Consider the following 20,008-nt stretch of genomic DNA (forward strand, 5'->3'; position numbering starts at 1 on the left):
AAACCAAAATGAACAAATACCCTGTAGTAAGTAAACAGTAATAGTACATGTAAATAACATAAACCACTTAGTTAACTCTATTTTGATCAAAAAAGTGTAAAAGCCATCCCACCACGACAAGGTGCACCCAATCAAGATGGTCCTATCCGGTCTCTAGTATTGCAAATTGTTAATACTAGAGACCGGATAGGACCATCCTGATTGTGTACACCTTGTCGTGGTGGGATGGCTTTTACGCTTTTTTGATCAAAATAGAGTTAACTAAGTACCCTATGTTATTTATATGTACTATTACTATTTACTCATTTATGTTCTACAGGGTATAGGCTCATTTTTGTTTTTTGGGGGGTTTTGTATGCGCTTTATAGGACAACAACAAGTAATCCTAAGTGTCACTGGAGAATGATGTTGCAGAAGATCTGTCCTGACACAGGCTTATATTATAGTCTATTCTTCCACCTCACTTGGTATTCCATACGGTCCATTGATGCAATGTTTCCATGGGTTTGAAGCCAATTAGGGCTACATATTCATAGTGTTTGCATATTCTCCTTGTGTTTGTGTTGATCATCTCCAGGTACTCCGGTTCCCTCTCATACCAGATTCTAAAAATATGCTTCACTAATGTGAGCATGGGTATTTGCAGTGAGTGTGAAGTTTATCTATTTTAAGAAAAGATTTGTTTCGCTGTTTTGATCCCGCTAGTGTCATTAAGTAGACCAGCATGTGTGGGAATGACTGGGGAAGAGGTGGTGTGTAGAGGGTACATGTGGGGTCCCCAAACTGTGGCTCGGGAGCCACACGTGTCTTGCAGGCCCATGAAAAGTGGCTAGTGACTGTCCGCCAGGTTGGTGCATTAGCAGCAGGTCTAGCAAGCAGCTATGAACAGAAGGTCTCCAGATGGTGGCTTTTGTAAGTAGCGTGCACAGGAGAGTACATGGGCACATGCTGGCCATGAAGGGAAGCTGAAGATAGGATGATCCTGCGCACATCATTTGAGCAGTTACCTATTTTCTATATTGCGCTTTATTCCATTCCACTGTCTATATAACTATCGAAATAGCAATCTGACTGGTGAAGGTCTTACTATTAAACCAAAACATTACAATATCTGGATTGCTGTCCAAATAAAACTAAATTTTCTTCTTTGCGCATTTGCGAGTGCCGGGTTATCTTTTGTATTGAATATATGGCGTGGCATCCTATCTGAGCTTGAAGCTGGATGTTATAGCGTGGTGGGAGTCCCCGATGTGAGAATACTGAAAGAGGGTAAAGCGTGTCTTCTGTGGGGGAAGCTTTATTGTTATACTGGTAATGGGGGACTCTAAGTGTCGTCCCACCAGACCCAATGAATGCAGGAAAGCATGCGGTGGATGCTGGGCTGTGACGTTTGGGGAAACCCCGCCCACATCCCAGCATCCACCGCGGGGAGCGCGTCACTGAGTCACGCCTCACTTGACGTGACATCAAGGGATTCCGAAGCCGGCTGCAGCCAGGGTCTCATGATGCCTGTGAGCGGTCAGCGGTAGCGCAGCTCACAGCCAATAAAGTACAACCAAGGTATTTACAAAAAAACTTCTCTCCACAGGTTGAATACATTGGGAGTATTTTAAAAAGTAGTGGACAACCTCTTTAAATATAAAAAAATGATTTAAACAATAGGACATTTTTAGAAGATACATTTCCTCTAAAAGGGTCAGACTTTAGCAGTGTACTTGTCTACTGACCCTAACTTACAGCACCATATGCACGGTACCTTCGGTGTTAGAAGTCCGATTTGATAGAACTATGGCGTGTCTGATTTAATTCTGGAGTAAACAAAATCAGGGTTTTTTTTTTTTTTTTACAAAGAATTCTGCTTCAACATTTTTAGATCTCTTAGTCAGATGTTTGTATGGATACTGACATACAGTTATAAGCATTTCATGAGTTTTTAAACTTTTCTAGATAAATACATCAAGTATATTCAGGCTCAATATTTACAGGGTTGACCCTTATTTTTTAAGACTTCTGCAATTCCCCCTGGCATGCTGAATATATCAGCTTATGTGCCAAACCATGACTGATGGCAGCTCAATCTTGCGTAATCAGGGTTTGGAGTTTATCTCAATTTCGGTGTTTTTGTTTGTCCACCTGCTTTTTGAGGATTGACCACAGGTTCTCAATAAAATTGAGATCTGGAAAGTTTCCTGGCCATGGACCCAAAATTTCAATGTTCTGTTCACCGAGCCACTTAGTTATCACTTTTGCCTTGTGATATGGTCTTCATCCTGAAAAAAGCATTGTTTAGTACTACATTTCTCCTGGATTGTTGGCAAAAGTTGCCTTTTGGAGGATGTTTAGATCCCATTCTTTATTCCTGGCAGTGTTCTTAGGCAAAATTGTGAGTGAGCCCACTCCGTGGATGAAAAGCAACCCCACACATGAGTGGTCTAAGGATGCTTTACCGCTGGCATGACACAGGACTTATAACTTTTCTTTTCTGAACAATCATTCTTCTAAATGTCTCAAGTAGTCTGAAGGGGGCTTCATCAGAGAAAATAACTTTTCCCCAGTCCTATGCAGTCCAATCCCTGTTCTTCCTGCAAAGTCATTCTCTGATGAAGCCCCCTTTAGACTGTTTGGAACATCTGGAAAAACAATTATCTGGAGAAGAAAGTTGAGTGCTATCTTGATTCCTGTGTCATGCTAACAGTAACGCATCCCGACACCATTCATGTGTGAAGTTGCTTTTCAACCAAGGAAGTGGTCTCACTTACTTTTTTGCCTAAAAACACTGCAAAATTTTTGTGAGTTTCAAAACTTTTGGCCACAGCTATATAATACATCAGTCTGAATAAGTAAAAGCTTTTTCAAATCTGCAAAAAAGCCACAAACCACCCTGAAACTCATGCAATACGTTCACTGTTAATAAAAATGTATCTTCAAAATTGGAGCAATGCACTTTTTAATTTATTAGATCTGAAAATGTAAGAATACTAAAATATAAGTGATTTACCAGCAATATGACCCAGGCTCAAAGAAGTTCGGGCATATGTCCTTGAGGTTCAACAAAGGGAAGCTCATTACATTACAGTCTGCATTGGCTCATCACGTATCATAGGCAAATGGTGAGCCATGTTTTCAAAGCAAATGGAAAGAATCAAATTGCATTAGTTGTCTGCCAGTCTTAGTATAGCATTCACATGCCATCTGAGATTGTCCACAGAGAACATGCTTATAAGCGGCTACATAATTTAAGCTAGATGCCACTAGTTACCCAAAAACACACAAAGCAATGACAAAAATTAGGAGTAGACATATCGAATGGATAGCTCTGGCAAGCAGACCCTCTGCTTCAGAAAAGCTTCCTAACCAAAGGCATTCGCTAGTAAGACCCAAGTATGCAAGTTCTATTCATATCCTGGCACAGTGGACAATCCAACCATGCACAAATACTCCAACATAATGGAAGTCACAGCCAAAAATCTATCTAGAAACAAGAACTCGGCTGGAGTCCTAGTGTGCAGGCAGCCGCCAGTCGTTGTCTAAGGCGGAACAGATGCCTAAGAAATCAAAATTTCCATCAAATTCAATGTACAAAAAAAAAATCTACTGGCAAAGCAAAATCCCACATGAAATGGGATGTATTTAAAAGGTTAACGGTTTATCCCCATGTTGCTGAACACAAGACTACTGCTGCTAAAAAGGCTTACATTTATTTGCCCTTGCCATTTTCTTTGCCATATTGCCCTAATTCTACACATTGCATAGTTTTTCCTGTTTTCATTTGTTTTAACCTTTCCCTGGCCATTAGTACCAACACAGAGGCTCACCAGTCATCTGATCGGAATCAAAAATGTAAGAAATCGGAATCCTGATGTCTAACTAAGGCTACGGCCCCACTATCAGTGTTTGGTCAGTATTCGGTTAGTATTTTTTCTCAGGAGTGGGAGCCAAAACCAGGAGTGGGAGATAAATGCAGAATTGGTGACTTGTTTCTATTATCTCTTTTCTCTGATTGTTCCTCACCTGGTTTTGGCTTATCAATACTGAGGAAAAATACTGACTAAATACTGATAGTGGGGCTGTGGCCTAATAAAGTTGGGCATACATGGCCTAATTCTAGGCCTGACAAAGGTCAGGTCAATAATGGGGTTTGCAAAAGGAGCTTCTGGTCCCACAAGTATTCAAGGGTAAGCGCCAATGTGTCAGCCGCCATGTCCAGTGTTGGTGAAACATCTGGCCATCCGCGTTAAGTTTCATTGATCTCTGATGGATAGTTGCTTTCAATCTTTTGTTTTCTGTAAACTTTTTCAGGTTTTGAAGAAGCAGACCACAGTTCTGATATTACCGATACCTGCGGGCATTCAACATCACTAGTTACCTAACATACTGTGTTTCCAGGTCTGAAAACCTCCAGAGAAACCTCTGAGAACCTCCAGAAATAATTCTGAAAACCTCAGGTTCTCCAGAAACATTATTAAGTCACATTACCAGCTAGATGAATAAGCTGAATGATTAAGGTTTAGTTGACTTCAAGGGCCACATTCATACTGTCTGTGATTTACTATGCAGAAAAAGAAGAGGATACTCAGACAAATACTATTCTGTTAACCAAAAACCTCACCAACCAGCCATTACACACTCTGAAACAAGGATATCTCTGTTGCCCTTGCTCCGCTGAATAGCACATACCACAGTTGCTGCAGGCAACATTTTACACATACGCCAAACTATATATAGAATGAATGGAAAATGGTGGAACTAATATTCTCTCTGACAAACGTAATGAACAAGTCCTATTCTTGATAGACTGTATTCACAATAGTCAACCAAGGAACTGCAGCTGAACAATAGAGTGAAAACACTATACAAATATACATTTTCACAGCTGTAACAGTACATTAATCATGTAAATGCTCAGTTTCTTTCATGGTGTGAATGCGCTCAGATGTCTCAGCAATCTCGTATCTCTAAGGAAATCTTGACTATGACTTCCTTTAGGTGTCCATAGATAATAGATAACTGCAGATTAGATTAGCAGCCAATTAGTGTTGCTAATCACTAACAAATAAATGCCCATAAACAATTGAAAAGCTATACAAACAACTTTTAACTTGACCACACATTTCGGACACTTTATTAGAAACTATTTCCCTCATTCCCCAATAAGTAAACTCTTATCCGTAGAGGGGCATAAAGGCCTCCATACACTTGCGACTAACGTTGGCCGAAACAGCCGCTATAGATGGGTTCATCCAATAAGCTAATGTGCATGTGGGCCCCCAACAGATGATTATCAGGGGAAATAAGGATCCTGCATTGTTCGATTTCAGACTGTCGATCCATTTGTTCTCTAAGAGATAAGCCATCGCCAGGGATGGCCATCTCAACAGAGGAGCTCTCAGCGGAGTGAGAGCTCACGAGTATGGGAAAGTATGGCGAGGAGCATCCAGCAGAACCATCGTTCGGGCGACAGCTATCTAAAGTGCATGGGTACCTAAGAGTCTGCCAGACACCTCTGGTGCGGTCTTCTTTTTTGGGGGGGAGCAGTGGATTGGGTGTTAAAATCCAACATGCACAATCCTAATTACCAGACAAACAGCAGAAAGGGATCTAAAAAAGACTCCAAGTAACTTGTACTATGATTCTTTGGCACCCTGCTGTTCACAGGTACCACAGTACCCAGGGTGCATGGACGGACTTCTCCACAAGAGGCCCTCATTACATACAAACACCTCCACCCTTCCACCTCATACCACCAGAGGGAGCCCGTTAGGGATATATATATGGAGGGTGGAGCCAGGCAGTTCAGTCAGAGTTAGTCAGTCAGAGAGTCTGAGAGCGTGCTGAAGCTGAGAGCAGCACGCCTGCTGCTGTGTTCTGAGGGCCCCGAGTGTGGCCGACAGCAAGGAGGAGAGGAGAGAGGAGTTGAAAGGGGCAGAGGAGCATCATAGGCTCACCCCAAAGATACAAACCGGACACCGGGTCCGCGCCTACAGGGTCCTTTATACCCAGTAGGGACCACCAGCATACCAGGAGGGCTACAAGTCCCTGGCCGACCTGAAGCTAAACCCTTAACAGGATCAGGAACCACGAAGGCCCCGGCGACCAGGGACAGTGGTTGCCAGCAGAAGGTCCCACTACCAAGCGACAGGTGAAGGAACAGCACGACACATAAGCTAGGCCCAGTTGCAGGCTGGCCAGGAGCATACAGAGAGGCAGACACGGACCAGGAGGCCTTATACCCGCTCACTGGGGAGAAGTCCTGAAGTGCACCCATCCTACTGAGTACCCTGGACCGTACCTGACATCCGCACCAGTAAAGGTATTGAAGCGAATCCCCTGTCTCTGTCAATTACTCCTGCTGCACCATCCCGCCTGCACTATAAGTCCCAGCATCACCACCCACCAAACTCCACACTGCCTCGGGGGCCCGCTAAGCCTGTGGGGAGCAGAAACATCCCAGCTGCCATCCCATCACCCCCCGGAGGTCTGCAGCAGCGCTGGTAATCCTTACCAGGTACCACAGGTGGCGTCACGAACTATTTACTTTATTTTTATTTCTATCCAAGTTCCAATCGCCTTTTTCAAGAGTGACCCCAGGGTACGGGCCCGGGAGCCGACCACCGCGACATCCCCAAAACCAGGCAAAGGCCCGGGTACCGAGTCGTCCCCATCCCCTGGGCGCGTCAATTCTGAAAAAAATCCGTGGGTTCTGCCCCCAATATGTTCTGTTTAATTCCCTAGAATATCTATTTACAGATCCAGGCAATCCTGGCAATATTGGGCAGCAATCTAATGACCATACATAGCCTACAACAAACTATTGGGCAGATTGGATTTTGACCCGTTCTATTTTTTTGTCAAAAGATGAGCAGCACCAGATATGTCAGGCAAATGCTTATCCCAACCCACTACTGAAACAACATACCATTCCACTAACAAGGATGTCATTGTAGAGTCAGGAAAGATGAATGTCTGCCAAACAGCCATTTTATAGCGATCTCATACTAAAAAAAAAGTGCATTAAAAACTATGAGGCAGATTCATCAAGACTGGCGCTTTGTACACCAATCATAGTCCGGTGGATGAAGATGCGTCAAATTCATTAAAGGGGTTACTCAGGACTTTTATTATTTTTTTGTATGGGGCTAAGAACTAACTGGCAGGGTCGATCTCTACCAGCTCACCTGGTGATTCTGCTGCTTCATTTCACCTCTCGTCAGCAGAGGAGCTCTTCCTCTGCTCTGTGGTCGAGGCGTCACTGCAGACGTCATGCTCAGTGACAGACAGCTCCCTGGAGTTAAGTAGTGGGGAGCTGACTGTCAATCAGCATTACACTGGCAGTCACGTCTCGTCAACAGAGCAGAGCGGAAAAGGAGTTTCTCTGGTGACGTCAGCGAAAACCACAGAATCGCTGCAGGATCAGTCCATGACGGTTCTGAGCCAGCAGAGATCGGTGCAGGGCAGAACAGGTTAGTTCTTAGCCCCATATGCAAAAATAATAAAAGCCTCAGATAACCCCTTAAGCTGCTGTGCACTAGAGAAATAGAAATGTACTCCATTCACAGACTGGAATTCATTTCTGCTATTTATGTATGCCTATTTATATGGCGCCAACATATTCCGCAGAGCTTTTAATATAATTAACAATGAATATTAGTGTGATATAATAATATGTAATAATAGTAATGAATAATAACAAGATTTGTGTGGGGCCGTTCTAGGCCATGCCTCCTATGTTAATCCCTGCCCATTTTTAAAACATTTGACATTGCTTCAATAAAAATGTAATTTGCGACACTCTTACGACAGTTTTCTTATATTATTTATTTACTGGAGCAAACTGAAGAACTGGGCCCTTTGAGAATTGGTATCCATTATACTAGGGAGGTTTGGGAAAATATTCACGTAAGGTCAAGCCGGCAACACTGCCTATAACAGTAGTCATGCCTGAGGAAAGGACAATGATCCTATAGGCACATAGCGATAACCTCAGCACTGACAAAGAGAGACGAAGATGAATTTGCTACAAATTTAATTTATTTTGATTCGGCACCAATGAAAAAACAGAAATTGTCCAATGTTTCGACCAGTTTGTGGTGTTTTTCAAGAACATCTGTGGTGGCCGTGGGCATGGGATGTTTATAGGACACATCGGGCTCCATATACATCCCATGCACCCAGATGTCCTTGGTAAAGACCATAAACTGGTCGAAACATTGGGCAATTTCTGATTTTTTCATTGGTGCCGGATCAAAATAAATCACATTTACAGCAAATCGATCTTTGTTTCTCTTTGTCAGTGCTGAAGTCTCTATATGGGAAAATGTTCACTTTGTGAGTAACGGTGAAGCTCCGCAACAGCTGGGCCTGGGCAGTATAACGTGGCCTGTGAAAGGGACCACTGTAAAGTACCTGGACCTGCTCCTTTTAGAGAGTTTGTTATCTATAGCAACCTCTCTAACCTAATCATCCATTAAAACACATTAAGAAATACAAAATAATTATTGCACTAAACTCTCTTGGATATTCCCCTGCTAAAAAATGTGGCGTGCATCTGTACATGATTGTGCCTAGTGCACCTCGTTATAAACGTCAAGTAGGGATTAAAAATAAAATAAATTAAAAAGCCACAAATAGCCCAATTTCCTTTTCTTTTATTCTAAACTTCAGGCTACTCTCCAGCCAGAAGACAAATCAGTGAGACCCTGGGAACATTTCCAAGATATTAGAAGGTTGCATCCTGTGCCAGGAATGTGCATTTTACAAACATCTCATCACAGTCTGCACTTTCCCGCTACACTTTATATATTTATAAGCTTTAGTTGAAAAATCAGAGAGAAGAAAAAGAGCGCAGAACGATTGTATTAAAGATCATTCTGTGCACATGGAATTTTGGTTGGCTTGTTTAAACAGGCCATAAAATGCCCTGGACTAGTGGTAATTTAACAGCTGCAATCATGCTGTCTAATCCAAACAAGGTTATGTTCATATGGTCCATGTTTTTGTTGGAGAAAGTCCTTCAACTGTCCCATTCATCTGAAACAGTCCTATATTAGGGACTCATTTTGTCAGGCTGATAATTGGGAAACAGGAGCTTTCATAGGAACGTTTGTTCCTGATTTTCATCTTTTCTAAACAGGCCGGCAAACATCCGATGTATGAGCACATTGTTATCGGGAGCACATTGTCCTGTGTAAACAGGGACTGTGCTGCCTATGACAAGATATTCTATGCACATAGAACTTGCGGATCTGTTTTTCAGTGAAAAAAAATTCTGCAACAATATCTGCAGCATGTGAATTCACCCTAAGTGTTCTGAATTGGGGAGGGGGAGGTAAACCACTGACAGTCACCATCCAACACACCTCCCCAAACTACAGAAACTAAAGAATAGGTCAAAAAGATTCCTCAACATCTGCCTTCAGGGAACAGTTGGGAAGTCCCCATACAATGTAGGTGGACGGCTTAGCTGTAATCAGTATGTCAGGCAGATATCTAATGTATATGGTCCTCTTTCCTTTCATAAAAAAAACAAATCAACTGAGAATCTCCCCGCTTAGGACCACTCCCCGATCCAGAATATCAAATAGCATTATTTAACTGGCTACTATGCATTAACTATAAGTATATGCTTTTGCGATGCTCAATCCTTTTTCTACAATGTCATGCCTGACTCATGGACCAATCACCCATTACATGAGCCAATAATCGTGGATATTGATACTAACATTATGTCTGAGCAAAATGCTGGTTAGTTGGGTGCGACGATTTTTAAGCAGGCTTAAAAATTATCAGCAGCACATAATCCAATAAAAAACAAGATATGTGATGCAAATAAAATGATATTCAATAGGCACAGAACGATTGTATCAACGATCTTTCTGTGCACAAAGAATGTTCATTGACCTGTCTAAACATGACAGTAAAACAGGCATTTAATGACCTAAAGGGACTATAATGCCGGCCATACACATGTTCTTTTCTCCCAACTCTCCGATACACATAAGTGCTCAGCTTGGAAGAGCGTTCATGGGTTCTGAACGGCAAGGGAGGAAGAAGCTGCTGCCAGATGCTTCTAGCAGCGACTTATCTGCCCTGAAAACAAATCGGTTCTTGGAATTCCAACTATCCGATCCTTCTTGTTGGAATCTACAATGGTGCTGACCACATATGAGCATGAAATAAAAAGCTTTCTGTTGTCAGCAAGGTTAAAAGTTAAAGTGATGGTTTGAAATACAAACTAATTTTCATCCTAAATCCCTGTCTATTTAATGCCATAATCTAAACCATTTTCTAATATACTTTATTAAAAATTCCCTATCCTTCCCTAACTACACTATCCAACTGCTTTTCCTTTTTTTTTTTCTTACTTCCCAGTGCATGCTCAAACGAAGCATCATCAAGGGGCAGAGGCTGCGGTCACTGCTGCAGCCCCTGCCCACCCGCTGGAACAAAGCGTTATCAGTGACCTTCGTTTCAGGGGCTGGGCTAGTCCCTGTGAGATGTACACTGTGCGATGTGCACAATGACAGTGCGTTCTCTCAATGGGTCAGATCAGCAGTAACGAGCTGGCAACTGAGCTCTTACCTCTTGGGCCCCTGTGCGGCCGCACAGGTTGCACCAAAGATGTGTCCATCCAATGATTGATAGTGTCAGTATCTTGTCAGGTCCGTCTGATGAGACTTGGCTATTCTAAATGCAGAACTAAAATGCTTCAGTAACAGGAGGCTATAATACAAATATGACTGCTTGCATAGTAACTGTCCATACTAGGCAAAAAAAACAAACGAAAAACTTCATCCATAAATTATCACTTCTACTAGCTGTAAGGGGCAATCAGACCATCCTGTCCTCCGACAAAACCTATTCAACCACTCAGACAGTTTGCTATGCTGATATGAGTTTTCACATTGCTTAGTATGACAAACTCCAAATATATTGTATACCAAAGTAAGAGGGTTAATGCATTTATGTTAGAGGCTAGGTCATTTCCGTTTCTTGTCCATAGTTCTTTGAACATAGAATAAAAAAGGTGAATACCTACACAGGTGGAGCGACAAAGACCCAAGTCCTTCTATTCATGAACACATTTAGGGTTAGTCGAGCTCTCATAGTTCATAAGCAACGTTGCAGATAAAAGCACACAGGACAGGAGAGGTGTACTTTGCAGACAAGGCTCGGCATGCTGGAATATGAATAATACGGCCCCAGGAATGCTACACAAGAGACAGACAGCACCTAGTACTTTTTATCAGGATCAAATCAGTCATTTCTCATTCACTAACACAACGATGTTGTGCTAATCAGACCAATGTCAAGATAATTCATTTTTGAGTTGTTCACCTCCGATACAGGGAGATATATCTACAGACCGGAAGCAATTCTAACAAGAAACACGATGCTGTTCCTCATCATGTGGTCTCCTCTGTAAAGAGCACATATTAATAAGACCACAATTTAATTATTATTTGTAGAACTATTCAAATAAAAAATATATAAAATCTTTCAATGTAAAATGCACCCATGATGAAAAGAGACTGCAGATGTACGTTTATGCAATATACTACCATATTTGATTTTGCCTAAAAGGTTTCTCTACCTCCATCACCGGCCCCTCTCCTTCTTCCTGTGCACTATAGAAAATACATACAGCAAAACTTCTGTGAGACAACCAGGTAAAGCTGCATTAAAAGGTGGTCTTCTAGGGCGGCGGTCTTCTCAAAGAAGATGGTTATTATGCATCATATATGGTGGAACTTGAAATCCGCCACAGGAAATTTGGTGATGCTACGGGCATGGGCTTTCGGAGAGGTTTTATTAAATATTGCCTGGCAGCACATAAAAGAACCACAAATACCGGAGCAGTACACCAACTGCTGTAAAATGGGTTGACCCCAAAAAAAATCCCGTAATATATTTTGCAATGAAGTGACTTAAAAACTTGGGAGTACTGGAATAGTCAAGGCCAAATCTCAAGAAACAGCGAATGTCGCATCTGGCTGCACATCAGCATGGTTAGACACCGCAAAATCCACTGGCAGGTGGCAGGCAAGTTAGACAATGTTGCCCACGTAGTGCTAGGCTGGGGGCACACAGATACTGTTACCAATGGTTTCCTGTCACATGAACCCTGATACATACAGACACATTGCCTAAGGGGGCATTCATAAAGCGAAAGTCACAAGTTGCATCATCTTCTATCAAAATGCCAATTCTATCAGAGAGACATCAAAATCCGCCAAGTAGCTGGTCTGTGGCGCTGGCTCTACGGATATTAAACAAGTACTCCACATAATTTGTCAATGGAGATTATGTGGTAAACACATATCTAAAATTCTTTATTAGGACTAGGTTTAAATTTGTATCCTAAATACAATTAATGGGACCAGGAGCAGACATATCATTGGTGCAATATGTGCAGCCGCACAGGAGTGCAAATTAACTGGGCCACTTCCACCTTCAAATCAGCCACAAGTCCTGTTACAGACACTAAGAGGGTCCATATATTGTTCTTCCACAGGGGCCCTCTTCCGTCTGTGTCTGCCACTGAGTAGAACAATTTGAACCAGTTAGCTGAACATATCCATCTGTTAGCCTATACATTTAGCTGTGTCCATACATATGTCCTATAAATGTCCATAAACGACTCCCATGGACTAAATATATATATATATATATATATTTGAAGATTGACATGGTTACATTGAGCATATAAGACGCAGATTAACCGTTGATAGCAGTGGGACAAATGCTGCACAGCTTTCTGGCAGCGACTTATCTCCTGCGGAAACAAAAGGATCCTGCATTTGAGGTCAACCTGCCAATCCTTTTTTCCTTTGGCATCATCTGTTAGGGTCAACTAATCCTGCCAATATCAATGGGAAATGCTGACTTTAATGTGTATGTATATGTGGGGGCCTTAGTATCCTATCATTTGGATGAGACATATGCAAAAAAAAAACCAAACCTAAAACATTCACAAAAAACGTGGGACCTGAAATTTGAATAAGGGGACTATATTTAGTGCTGATTTTGCAAAGCATTTATTTTGATCAATTTAAAAGAGCCGTTCATAAATGAAAAAAAAAAAAAAGACTAATTAAAAGGGTTTTTCAGGCCTAAGAGAAATCTCTACAGTTACTCTGGGTCACTGCAGATTGCCAAATTGTGACAGTGCACACTGTCCCAATGCTTCAACACAAGTGGGCAGCCATGTGACCACAAATATGTGATTGTGATCACATGCCGACTAGATTCTCATCTGCTTCTTTAAATACAATAATGCGGTTACGAGACCACTCACTCTCGCTGGAAGTAGAGGGGAATCTTGACACTATGCACAATTTGGCAATCTGTAGTCACATAGACTAACTGCAGAAATTTCTCTTGAGCCCAGGAAACCCCTTTTAAAGCAGGGAATGTGATACACTGATAAATTAACTTTTGGACTTTGTTAATTGTCCTGTAATGACTATGCTGACATATACAGATTATACACATCTGATCAATGCAGCTAATGTCATTAGCAGCCTGCAGGTATCACCACTGAGGACATGTATTTGCTGCAGTGGTCAGGTGCACATAGATGGCATGTCATTAGTGTAGGATAGTTAAAGGGAACCTGTCACGTCGTATCTACACTGCTCCCATAGCGTTGTTAGTGATGCAATGTGCATCACTAACAAGCTTTTTTCATTAAAATTGGTGTATAATGAATCTATAACATTTTATGTACTTATATCCTACCTGCTCATTTTCAGTCATGGGCGGCGGTTTTCAGGGGTGTGATCCTCGTATTCAGTCATGGGCGGCGCCGAATTCAGTCACTGCTGGTGCCGGCTCCGCCCATGTATTTGAATTTTTCTCCTGGCTAGCGTTGATATTAGTGGGGTGCATGCGCAATTTTACATGGCCAGCCTCGGGTCCCCGCGTGTGCACAGTGAGGCTGTGTAACTTCACTGTGCACGTGCTGGGAGCCGCTCATCAAAGCATTTGCAGTGAAGCTGCGAACTATACAGCCTCACTGCGCACACGCGGGGAGCAGCGGGTCATAGCGCATGCGTAGTGAAGCTTGCAGGGACCCGAGGCTGGCCATGTAAAACTGCGCATGCGCCCCACTAATATCAGGGCTAGCCAGGAGAAAAATGCAAATTCATGGGCGGCGCCGGCAGTGACAGAATACGAGGATCACACCCCTATGACTGAAAACGAGCAGGTAGGATAGAAGCACGTAAAATATTACAGATTCATTATACACCAATTTTAATGAAAAAAGCTTGTTAGTGATGCACATTGCATCACTAACAACGCAACGCAATGTAGATAGTAGATACAACTTGACTAGTTCCCTTTAACAAGGAAAAGCAGGACCACCAGAATGGAGGGGGATTTACCTTGTTTTGGCAAGGATTCCATATCAAAACTCACGGCAATCCCCTTACTATGCATGTGACTGGGGTTTCTTCAACTTTATTAACATGCAACAGAAAATGACTTCTCGATAATTATTTTAGTATGAAACACTGAGGATTAAGGTAGTCATACACATTAAATGCACAGTATATTAACTGAATCCAGTGATTTTGACAAGCCCCTCATGTAATGGGTATGGAGGCCACCCAACTGTCTACCAATGCCAGTTATCGGAAGACATAAGGACCAAGAAGTTGAATCCTTCTGTACGTCGCTAGAGGAGTTTTTCTAGCATGGATGTATATTTTAGGGGGTGGATGGGTCATACAGATAGAGCTGCACATGAGCAAGCGCTTTAGATAGCTTTTTGACATAATTTAGCCCCATTAAATGATAAGTGGGCTAATCCTTGTACATCTAAATTGCATGCACAGCATCACATCCTCAGCAAATCTGAGGCAGAAATTCAAGGGTCCAAGGCTTAAAAATCGATGTGTGAACATGAATTAAAGGGGCTATCTCATTTTCATTGAGTAAAATTATACAGTACTTAAAAAAACAAGCAACTTAGCAATTTACCTCTTATTAAAAATCCTCTCAGCTTTCACTAATAGAGAGATTTTTAATTCTATTGTGTACAGCTCTTAGCCTAGGGTACCGGCTACCCTAGAGTCTTAGGGGCCCCATAAAAAAGATAGAGGTTGGCCAAGTGATGGTTCGGCTAATTGTTTGGCCAGCAGCTAACTTCTCAGACTCCTCCATACACAGAAGCGCTTGCTTTGCTGAAGGCTCCTGTGTTCTCCATTAGAGAGCCGCTGCCACACTCTTGTAGTGGAGGCTTATCTCTCCAAAAACAAAAGGATTGTCAGTCCGAAATCAGCTGAAATCCTTAGATGTCATAGATTGGGGAAGAGTCAGGAGGTCCTCATACACATTAACCTGTCGTCCAATCCAGCTAATGCTGGTGGATTCTGGTCACATTAGTCTAATGTGTATGGGGGCTTTTGAGGTGGCTAGATCTCTGGAACCAACCAACTTCAGCCTGTGCTTCTGTCTCTGCTAACAGAATAGGAAAATGCTCAGGTCGGAGCTGGGACAGGATGGTCAATCCTCAGGAGGGCACCACCCCCTGGCAAAGACGAAGACGGAAGGCAGGGAAGCAGTGCTCTCCTGAAGAACGAAGATGACACAAACCCCTTAAATCCTAGACAGATGACACCACAATCATATTTGAATTACAGTGTGATATTAGACAAAGTCCACTATGAGCAAATAGTGCTCATTTTATCATGTATGGTAAGGTGAAGAGTAGAGATGAACGAATCCGAACTGTAAAGTTCGGGGTTTGTACCGCGGTGCTGAACCCGACCACGGACTTTTCCTCAGAAGCCAGTTTTAGTGTTCAGAGTTCGAATGCGAGAGAGAGAGAGAAAACTACGATCTTACTACGACCATTTTACAACCCTTTTACAGCACCAAAGTTCGGTTCACCAATAACTTCTATGGGGTTCGGGTTCAAGTTCGGTTAGAGTTTTGGTACCCGAACCGAACTTTGGACTAAAGTTCTCTCGAACCCGAACATCTACGGGTCAGCTCATCTCTAGTGAAGAGACATCATGGAAACAAATGGATTCTACTTGTGACAATGCTAAAGAGAAAACAAAAAAAACGATCTCAGGTATCAAAAAAGAAAAAGTAGAGTGTAAGAAAAAAAATAAAAAAATCACGGAAAAAAAAGAATAAAAATTCATAGCCGAAATGGAAAGCGTGGCAATTACATTTTGTAGCAAAAGCGATTACCGAGCCTGTTTAACAAGATACTATAGAGTCCTGAAATCCGGCCTGTTGCTCAGTTAACGCTCCTCTCATCTAAAGAGTTTTGCAGCTGCTGTTTTAATACAGATCAAATTCAAATCCCACATGTAGGATTCAGCCCCCAAAGCTGCCAAGCTCAAAGCACCCCCTCCCCAAGTCTGTCACGGCCCATCAAGACCAGAGGACATGTCCAAAAACACCAATACAACTCAAGTTTGGGAGTGGAAAGTCACTTGCAACTTCATTTAGATGTTGGACTCTCTTCAACAGAACTTCTACTTCACTCATTTTACTGTGATAATGCCAAAGGATGCCACCTATCTTATATAAAATAGATTCAGCCGTGATCAGGTGAATGTACCAGAACCAATGTTTGCCCGCACAAAAGATACTTCCCTTTTTATCAGAACAATGGGACAAATTTATAATGCAGCAAATAATTCCACATTGACATGCAGCATTGTCCTCGGTGCGGAATTCCTACGCTTTATTTGCAATCAATGAAACAGATCTTCGGTCAGACTCCGAGCCCATGCTTTGGTCATTACACACTTATTACTCTGAACGCTTGCCAAATTATCTGAATCGATAGCCACTTTGAGAAAACTTTTGTTAACAGGTATATACTAATTTTCACACGCACAGCAATCTATAATAAGTGACAACAATGAATAAAACGCAGCACTTTGCGAAGACTCATCACAACATAGTTGAGTGGTTTCTAAAAGTCTTTTGAGATTTGGGTTTACTTAAAACGTAAGATACCTAAAGATACAAGTGAGGCCTCGGCGACGATCAGCCCCAGTCACACAACTCCATGTTGTGCTTTGTGACACACACACACTGAGATCACACAACAGTCTGCTGCTGTACTTACCTGTCAGCCATTTTTTTTTTTAAGTCTCCCCTCACATTGTCCAGTAGGGAAGTCTACCTGAAGTGAATGCAAAGTCTAAGCGACTTGTTGATTGTCCCAATCCTGTTGGATGTGCTGCTGTGATCACTAAGCAATGCGATGACAAAGTGGCCAGATAGTAAACTCCCCCCTTCCCTGTGACTCAGGCTCTCCCTTCCCAGGCAGGATGTGTAATCTGATTCCACTCCCAGTACATCCTCCCCCATCTAATGGTTTGTAGAGAGCTGGGACATGCATTACCCTGCACAGAGGAGGGAGGGGGGGTTAACCCATTTCATGCCAGTGACCTGTTTAGCTCTGGATCAGTATTTGAACGTAAGAGTTAAAGGAAGAAATTCCCTCTTCAAAAAGTCCATTGCAAACGTATTTATTCCTCTTTACAATTTTCACTTCCATAATGTAACATTTTTTGTTGCATATATTAAAAAATGTTGATTGCTATTATAGAAACAGATGAGTGGACCTGGTGTGAGAACGGGAGGATATTCAATTTGTGCAATTATGACAATGTGCGAGTTTCATGATCACGACACATGGCATCGAACACAAAGGAATAAATGAAATTCAATTTTGCAGCAAGTATTTCCAGGCGATTATCATGAGAGTCTAGTCATCATGGATCCATGATCTAAAAATTCTGATCAATGAATTATCACTTTAAAGGGAGTCGGTCACCACCAAAATGTTGTCTAATCTACCGGCACCAGGTCATAGAGGAGGAGGATCTAAAGGACTGAAATACAAGAATCTTTTTCCCACAAAACTGTATAAGTTCTTTTTATCTTTAGGAGTCCAGTGGGTGGACTCAATCTATGATTGCAAGATATCTCAGTGTGAATGCGCATATAGAGAAAGCTGCCAATCAATAAATAGGACCACCCACTGGACCCCCAAGTATAAAAAGAGAGGGAATTGTAATCAATATTTTACAAGTTATATAAAATATTTCCCTAGAAACTGAGGGTCTGACCTGGGACACTAAACGACTGCTGATCTGTGGTCGTTTTCTAGCCTGTTACACTGGTTGACTTTCAATGTGCACTGAGCGACCGGTTATAGATCGATCAATGTGTATAGGCTGCCATTGCTCTCATTCGTGCAAGTTATTTTTACACAAGACAATGTGCTGCCGAGAAAGATGATCTTTTGTGCAGCTCATTTCGTCCGACTAACAAGCATTTTCCGATTGTATATTCAACAAGATATATTCCCTTTAATGATTTTTCTACACAATGCCACTTATGCATGTGAATGGGGTTCAAAAAACGATACACACACCTGCTGCAGAAAAAGAATGCACGGATTTGAGGATGTAATATGGCTTTGGAAAATTGTCATGCCAACAATTTGGCTCAACGGCAGACCAATAAGGACCAACATTCTGTGGATATTTTCGCCTGTTTGAAAATTATTTTCCACGGATTATTATTAGATGTCATGTAACATATCTGCCAAAATATTTTTTTCGCAGATGTTACATTTGGATTTTTCAGCAGATTTTAGGCAGCAGAAAATGTCCACTGCGTATGCACATGGCCTTGAGGTCCGTGCACATGGGAACGGGCTGTACGAGAGAATTCCTCCATAATTTTGTAAGCAATAGAACATACAATAATTTTTCTCGCTTCGACTCTGTATAGTCTACACCATTCTTTATAAAAAAAAAACAAAAAAACAACAACATAAGGAATAGCAATTTAATTCTCAAAAACGTAAATGACAAATTTTGATGTACACTGCAAAATAGGGCTTTTGTATTCTTTTTCCTGCTATATGTAGTAGAATATAGGTTTGGTATAAGTCCAAATAACATTTTTCATTATTTTTCTGTGCTGAAACTTTTTTTCGTTATATTTTTTACTTTTACATTGCAAAGTGAAAATTAGCCATTATTACAATGCAGTAACAATGCTCCCCCGCTGTAAGAAAAATATTGCAGCTCCACCTAGTGTGGGATTCACAGTGGTAACAGCATTCAGACACAAATGCGCAGTCTGCCAGGCTCATTTACGCATCCTGCAAATAACATCTGGCTTTTCAGAATAGCTCTCTAGTAAACTCAAGCTGTATGTGCATGGGGTCTCCAATTTACATAGTGATTTAATTAACTTACACCTATACCCAAGGGCTATAAATGTAACTGTGCAAAAGTCACCAAGCAAAGCCCTGATGGCACTGGTGACCTCTCCGAGCATTTGTAACTATAGTACCAAATCAACATAACCCGTACATTTATTAGTAATATATCTCACTAATGCTGCTGTAAAATCACTGATACAATTGGTAAAGTAGGTTTGCTGCATTGATCAATATAATGACAATGCCAATCAGATCTTGTTAAAGGGGTGGTCCAATTTGGATCATCTATAATATAAATGATTAGGAAATTCAGAATTAGTACTGGGGTCCTCTATTCAGGACCTCCATTTCTTAGCCTGAGGGGAGAGCAGTTACAGTGGCTCTGGCACTGGGACCTGCCCTGGATATGAATGGGACTGTCCAATGGTGCAGACATCGACTATCAGGTTTTCCCACAAATACCAGATAACTCAGGACGTCACAGCGGGGGTAAGGCTATGATCTGATATTGTCAAAGGCTTTAAGCCTGTAAGGGGTTTGAATTTTTTTAACACTTATAACCATAGTACATTTTTGCCCCAACTAAACCAATAAGGAACATTAACAATTACTTTCACAATATCAAAATTATTGGATCGGACTAAGTTTGCATTAATTATAAAAAAGGGAACAGATATCTACAAAGCTCCAAAGATAATAAATCGTTCAGCCGACAGCTATCTCCCCCAACTCCCCCACACCCTCGGATGAACTGAAGGATTGGCCGCTGTAATTCCAACTTTCCGATCCTTCTCC

At 41.8% G+C, this 20,008-nt stretch overlaps 1 protein-coding gene across 2 annotated transcripts in view; it reads right to left on the reverse strand.

Annotated features, from left to right (window-relative positions):
- LOC141272710 (rho GTPase-activating protein 39-like) overlaps positions 1-17,339 on the reverse strand; it is an 83,257-nt gene extending 65,918 nt beyond the window's left edge. The window contains exon 1 of one of the 2 annotated variants that reach the window (XM_073683702.1): positions 17,096-17,339. In XM_073683702.1, the coding sequence (XP_073539803.1) occupies positions 17,096-17,106 (11 nt within the window). In that variant the 5' untranslated portion in view covers positions 17,107-17,339. The remainder of the gene's footprint in view (positions 1-17,095) is intronic. The other variant, XM_073683701.1, reaches the window with a different exon arrangement.
- Positions 17,340-20,008: the final 2,669 nt, after the last annotated feature.

Source organism: Phyllobates terribilis, unplaced genomic scaffold (assembly GCF_046119375.1).
Source record: "Phyllobates terribilis strain yellow unplaced genomic scaffold, ASM4611937v1 Scaffold_5__5_contigs__length_657084704, whole genome shotgun sequence".
Classification (NCBI taxonomy): Eukaryota; Metazoa; Chordata; class Amphibia; order Anura; family Dendrobatidae; genus Phyllobates; species Phyllobates terribilis.